The sequence below is a fragment of the Haliotis asinina genome, chromosome 3, assembly GCF_037392515.1.
Source record: "Haliotis asinina isolate JCU_RB_2024 chromosome 3, JCU_Hal_asi_v2, whole genome shotgun sequence".
Taxonomy (NCBI): domain Eukaryota; kingdom Metazoa; phylum Mollusca; class Gastropoda; order Lepetellida; family Haliotidae; genus Haliotis; species Haliotis asinina.
In genome coordinates this window covers 35,649,401-35,655,400 of record NC_090282.1, presented here as the reverse complement: position 1 = coordinate 35,655,400, position 6,000 = coordinate 35,649,401, and the positions used below count along the sequence as shown (strand labels likewise).

At 39.8% G+C, this 6,000-nt stretch overlaps 1 protein-coding gene across 1 annotated transcript in view; it reads right to left on the bottom strand.

Annotated features, from left to right (window-relative positions):
* Positions 1-888: 888 nt before the first annotated feature.
* Positions 889-6,000, bottom strand: part of LOC137276775 (cubilin-like) — a 28,863-nt gene continuing 23,751 nt past the window's right edge. Inside the window, exons 23-26 of the mRNA XM_067808417.1 lie at positions 5,817-5,907; positions 5,235-5,353; positions 4,143-4,292; positions 889-3,259 (exon numbers count right to left, since the gene is read on the bottom strand). Of these exons, the coding sequence (XP_067664518.1) occupies positions 3,108-3,259; positions 4,143-4,292; positions 5,235-5,353; positions 5,817-5,907 (512 nt within the window). The 3' untranslated portion in view covers positions 889-3,107. The remainder of the gene's footprint in view (positions 3,260-4,142; positions 4,293-5,234; positions 5,354-5,816; positions 5,908-6,000) is intronic.

The following is a 6,000-nucleotide window of genomic DNA, read 5'->3' as shown; positions in this document are numbered from 1 at the left end:
TTTAAAGTCTTGAGGTATGATGAATTATGACAAGTGCAAACACGCAAGACATTATCGACATTAAAAGCTTTTCTTACACAACTGTGTGCAATAGGCGACAGTAAGACAGTAAGAGCTCCAACGTCTGGAACATCGGAAAACATCAGATAAGTTACATGATAATAATTATATTTAATAAATATGTTTCAGAAAATACAATTGAATACACGTCCATCAGATGGATGTAATAAAACCTTATATTGGTTAACTCAGATATATCACATTTGAGGTTGGACGTATATGAAATGATGCTGATTATTGGACGTCACAGGTCTCGTATATAAATAAGATATACGCACAACAACAAAACACGTTTGCTCTTCAGACTAAAGGTAGCAAGAAATACACATCACAAAACAATGACTTCTTGGACGAGTTATATGTAAATGTGAGGTTCACTACTGATATACCAGTATTAGATGAGCCACGACCTGACAAATGACCCGTTTTTGCATTTATGGGAAGGCTGTCTACAACATTCCATTTGAAAAATGTGTGAAACAGGTTGTCGCCTACAATTTGACAAATTCAGTTTCCTCGTGCGAATCGTGTCTGCGGGACACGTGTTAAACTGAAGAAGCATGAGTTCACGCCATGGTGAGTGTGTATTGCACGGGCTTAATCCCCGATCTGCCTCATTTACCTGTAGCAACCAAGTGTATTCGTCTACATTCCTTGCGCCGCCTACTTGTCACAAACACAGGCTCATCTTCTACGTGTCAAGCAGTGGGTCACGCTGTCTGCAAGTTGTATGCTTTTCTCATGGGTAATACGGCCTGATGTACGCCTCTTTGTCATCCTAGTCGGTAGACCCTATTACCTAAAGGAAGTTTACAACGTATTTATCTTAAATGAAAGAAATAGTTTATTTTATTTTGAGGATAAGCTCGCTAACCACTTCCTGACAATACCGTGTGTGCCTCTCGACTGGGTATTCAAAATCAGTGAAACATATTCTGACAAGCTTAAAACTGCTGTAAAAATGGTTGTACATATTTAAATTGAGTTTGCAAACGATTCAATGAATGAAAACGTTTAAATAACGCAGTGAAAATCGGTAAAATAGATAGATGTGTACATGAACCCAATAACATCTAATCGAAAGGATTATTTAACTTCGTTAACTGTATGCGTCATATTATGACGCCATACGATTGTTAGCGGCACAGCTTCTCGGCAGAGAGTTGGGCGGTTACCGTGGCAGCGGGTACATTTTTGCCCACTTGGGAGGTGTGACAAGGAAACTTGTTAAAGCGTCAATGGTCGATGATATAAACTTATTTTACGTGAAGGTAAGATACATATTCATGTACACAAAGCATAATAGTACATGAGCATTCATTGTGAATGTCTTTGTGATTGTCAAACTGTTTACATAATAAACATTGAAGCACCAATCATGCATTACCATTTCACCCACAGGGACTTGTATCGCCTAGAAACAGCGCTCGAAAGACATATATGTGTATAGACCCTACCCTAGTTCTATATAAAAGGAAAGGGATGTAACGAAGAAACCACCCCATGTTCGATCAAAGTTACATGTCACCGCGTAAACTATTTTAAGGTCCCGTCGACGCCAACGGATCAAAAACCAGATGATTTCCCTATAAATGGTCACAATCGGATCATTATTTCAAAAGTTATACGCCACGAATGATCGAAAACAGCTATCTCCACAATAAGTGACCTTGACATTCAAGTGAACTGATCAGATCCGCACAAACAGACTCGGCCCATCCGATTGGCCATTCCCACTGTATATTTCATTTCCAACCAATCGATGTCTTTCGAGCGCTGTTTCTAAGCGATACAAGTCCCTGTGATTTCACCGGTATTTCGAAGCTGTCCCTGAGCTGAACAACAATCATATTAGCTTAGGTGGCTCCCGTCCACCAGTAGTAAGGTCAACAGGTTTAGGTCTTCGACAGGTCCCGAGTCGGGTCTCTCCTTCTAGGGCGCATGTGGTATTGAATGTCCATGCAAATCTGTACAAAAGCAGTATTTGGTATGTGCAAGTGGACCAATACTCTGGACAGTTATAACAGCTGCTGTTTACGTCTCTATACACAACTGCCGCAACACCACACCAGTACAACACCATGTGTTCAATCTGTCAGATGGATGGTTTCTTTTTCAACTGTGCTCACATCATCTAGATAAGTACAACAGCAGGTGTTCAATCTGCCAGATGTTTTCTTTTTCATCTGGTGTCCACATCATCTAGACAAGTACAACACCAGATGCTCACCCTCTAAATGTGTCTGTGTCATCTGGTGTTCTTATCCCTTGAGTCAAGTAGAACACCAGATATTTACTTCTCTTCTGACAAGTGTTGCAGTCATAGTACAAGATGACGCTGACCTTCACACGTTCGGAACGTCTGGGTAATTTGCCTACTACGTATCCATACCAGCACACAGAGCAGTTCCATTCTACAAACGTTTACCATTAATTGTTTGGAAACCTTCAAATATTATCTCTAATGGAGTTGTCAGCACCGTACTCATATTAATAGTCTACGACTTCATCTGCAATGTGATAATGTACTATTCTGTGCTTACTAAAGTGATTCGGGGGATTAAAATATAGATAATTTACTAGATGCTAAGTACACGGATATAAACTCAGTCAAACTGAGATACTGTTTACACTACTGGATGTACACGAACATTTTCTCCATGTGATATATGTTTTCAGTATTTTACGAGATGTACATTTACTTTGCATATTAAGATAGGTTCCGTTGTCTGTACGATATAAAGGTATATAGACAAGGGGATACAACTCTGCACAAGGAAATTCTACTAGGCATACACTTGCACTTTCATTGCGCATGGAGATATTTTAATATTCTACAAAATCGACACGTTCGGAGTAATGCAATATTCTATTAGATGTCTAGATCTACGTGTATATATACTATGTGACCCAATTAAGCAAAACGAATTCTTACCAATCTTCACTTCCAGTTACTTTGCGCATTTAGATATACTCAATATTCTACAAGAAATATCCTCAGTATTCCCACCACTTTGGTATCGTCTAATTGTGGAGCACCTTATTCCTCAGTGTTTGTTGACATACGTGGCCTGAGCATTCCGTTTGGGATATCGAGATTGACACGGCCTCTTAACAGAGATGAATGCAATTACTGCAAACATAATTATCCCCACTCCACCGCCTACTACACCCCCGATGATGTATCCGGTAATTGACACTGAAACACACAAATAAAAATCACGTAGTTCTTTTAGCTTCAATATAACAACCTTTATAATATAGTATTGCATTGCACTATAGTGCCTTAGCTTTGTTTCGAAGTGACGTCACGAACGACCTAGTATAACATCTCCCTTTGTACCATTAATGCATACACCCGCCAGTGCATGTGCTTAAAATCAAATACTCCTCCGAATATGATTACGGCTTAATCATTATTTGAAAAAGCGAATCTTCGATACATCAAGTTGGTTCTGGAAATGGTCATGACCCATTTCATTTGTAGTGATATTAAGTAAGTGTAATACCTGAGTAGAAGCAATCCCGCTACAACCATATTTTGGTATTTGGGTGAAGGATATTTCTACAACAATATCCGACGCTCTTTTTGTGAAAACAATTTCATGTTTCTCTATCACATGAAACTGAACATCTGACTTACAATGAAAACCATTGTCTTAAAAATCCAGCATTCTGTATTCTTCCTAAGGAACAAGTGCTTCCCTTGAATGCGAGCTTGACTATTACAGACCATAATGTTTGACGAAATGTTACAACTAAAATGATGGCACACTACTAAATCAAAGTGACACATTATTATAATTTGCTTTGCACATAACCATACATTATCGACACAATGTCAATGGTATACATGTACTTTATCCCACATGTGCCAGTGACGACATTCCAGTTATATCACGACTGTTTATCTGTAAAAACGTGGAACTGCAACCCATCAAAAGAGGTTGATATTAAGAACATCGCCCCCACAACTGTCATTTTTCTTTTTCCGACGAGAAAAGGTGCTTTACATCATGGACTTCTAACCAGATACCAGGCACACAGAATCGTTTTTAGGAAAACATAACCGTTCTTTTTACCTTTTTCATAGTACTTGATTTGAAACCCTTTGCCGGTGATGTCGTTGTCGTTGCTAATTAAGACGACGGCCAGACTTTCTTCAGAACTTTCGTATGACGGCGTATTTGTTCCACAAAACTTTCCTAGAAGTTTCCCGTTCTTTGACTCCCCTGAAATAAGCATACAGATTCTGTAAATGTGTGAGTTAGTAAATGTTTTCACGTCGCAGAATATATACATTCTAGACATGTTACAAGTAGAAAAACAAGGTAGGATACGATGACCACAGGTCACGCCTTTAAGACACGAACTTACATTGGCCACTGATGACCAATAAAGATCTGGGTTACAACTAATCTTCAGTAACTGTCATAAGAGGCGACTAACAGGATTTGGTGGTCAGCACCACTGACTAGGTTGGAAAATGTCATCGTCTCCCAATTGCTCAGATTGATGATCATGATGTCGATCAGTGGATTGTCTGGTTCAGACTGGATTATTTACAGACGTTGGCCATGTAGCTGATATATTGCTGAATGTGGCGTGAAGCAACACATTCGCCATTTAACCAGTTCAGCTTTGTAATTCTGAATATGTACACGTGATATAGAAACAGGCCTTATAGAGAGAATCAGCCCTGATCTTGCCAACTCGGAAACTCCAAGATACGGATGGTATTTTTGAAGATGAGGTAAGAAATTCGCATGCACGACCTAGTCCGTTACATTCAGTGCATGTATGGTCTTTTTTCTTTGTTTTTATTTTATTTTATTTCTTTATTTTATTCAAACCTGTTCCCACGTGTTTTTTTCGTTTAACGCGCTGATGTTGTTCCCTATAATACATTAGCAGGTGGGGCAATCCAGTAGTTAAAGCGTTCGTTCGTCTTACAGAAGACCCGGTTCGATTTCCCACATGGGTACAATGTTTGAAGTCCATTTCTGGTGCCACCTGATATTGCCTACGACCCAACTCACTCACTCACTCACTCACTCACTGTAATGCATTAAAACTGCTGGTGGAGAAATCACAGGAGAAATGTCTTATAATTGTAATTGTTGATTATTGTCTCTTTTACTTCAATGCCTGAATGCTAATGACATAATACCTACCGTCGTGAACTTCAACTCTATCGTTGATGCAGCCTTCAGACGCCTCTATTTCCGACGACATCACTTCCACGACAACTCTCTCGCCGATTGTTTTAATTGTCCATACTATTTCAGCATTTCTGCATAACAAACCAACATTCCCTTGACGTAAAGCAAACATTTCAGTTTATTTTTCAGGGTTGCACAATGAAGTATATAATTGCGTTGGCGTAATGCACGCTGGATCAAACAATCCAGTGAGTGAGAAACATATCAAAAGATAAATCTGAAACCCGACACACACGTTTCAAGAGATCGTGACTGGAGACTCGTGAAGGTCCGAAGTAGAACGGGCCTTCAGCAACCCAGGCTTGCCATAAAAGGCGACGACTATGCTTGCCGTAAGAGGCAACTTAAGGGTTCTGGTGGTCAGGCTCCCTGACTTGGTTGACACATGTCATCGGTTCCCAATTGCGTAGATCGATGATCATGTTGTTGATCACTGGTCCAGCTCCGATTATTTACAGACCGCCACCATATAGCTCAAATATTGCAGGGAGCGGCGTGAAAATTAACTCACTAACTAACTTCAAATGTACTTACCTGGGGTAGTTGAAAGGATAATTAACGGAGGTTATAATGCCGTTCTTGTCGGAATAAGCGTACCTCGTTAGAGTTGCCAAAAAGTTCAAATCTGAAACAAAATCAAAATCTATTATTTGTACTGGCTACATGTATTCATACAAGTCGGAGGAGGTGGGTTGTCTTGCCGTCACGACGTCACGGC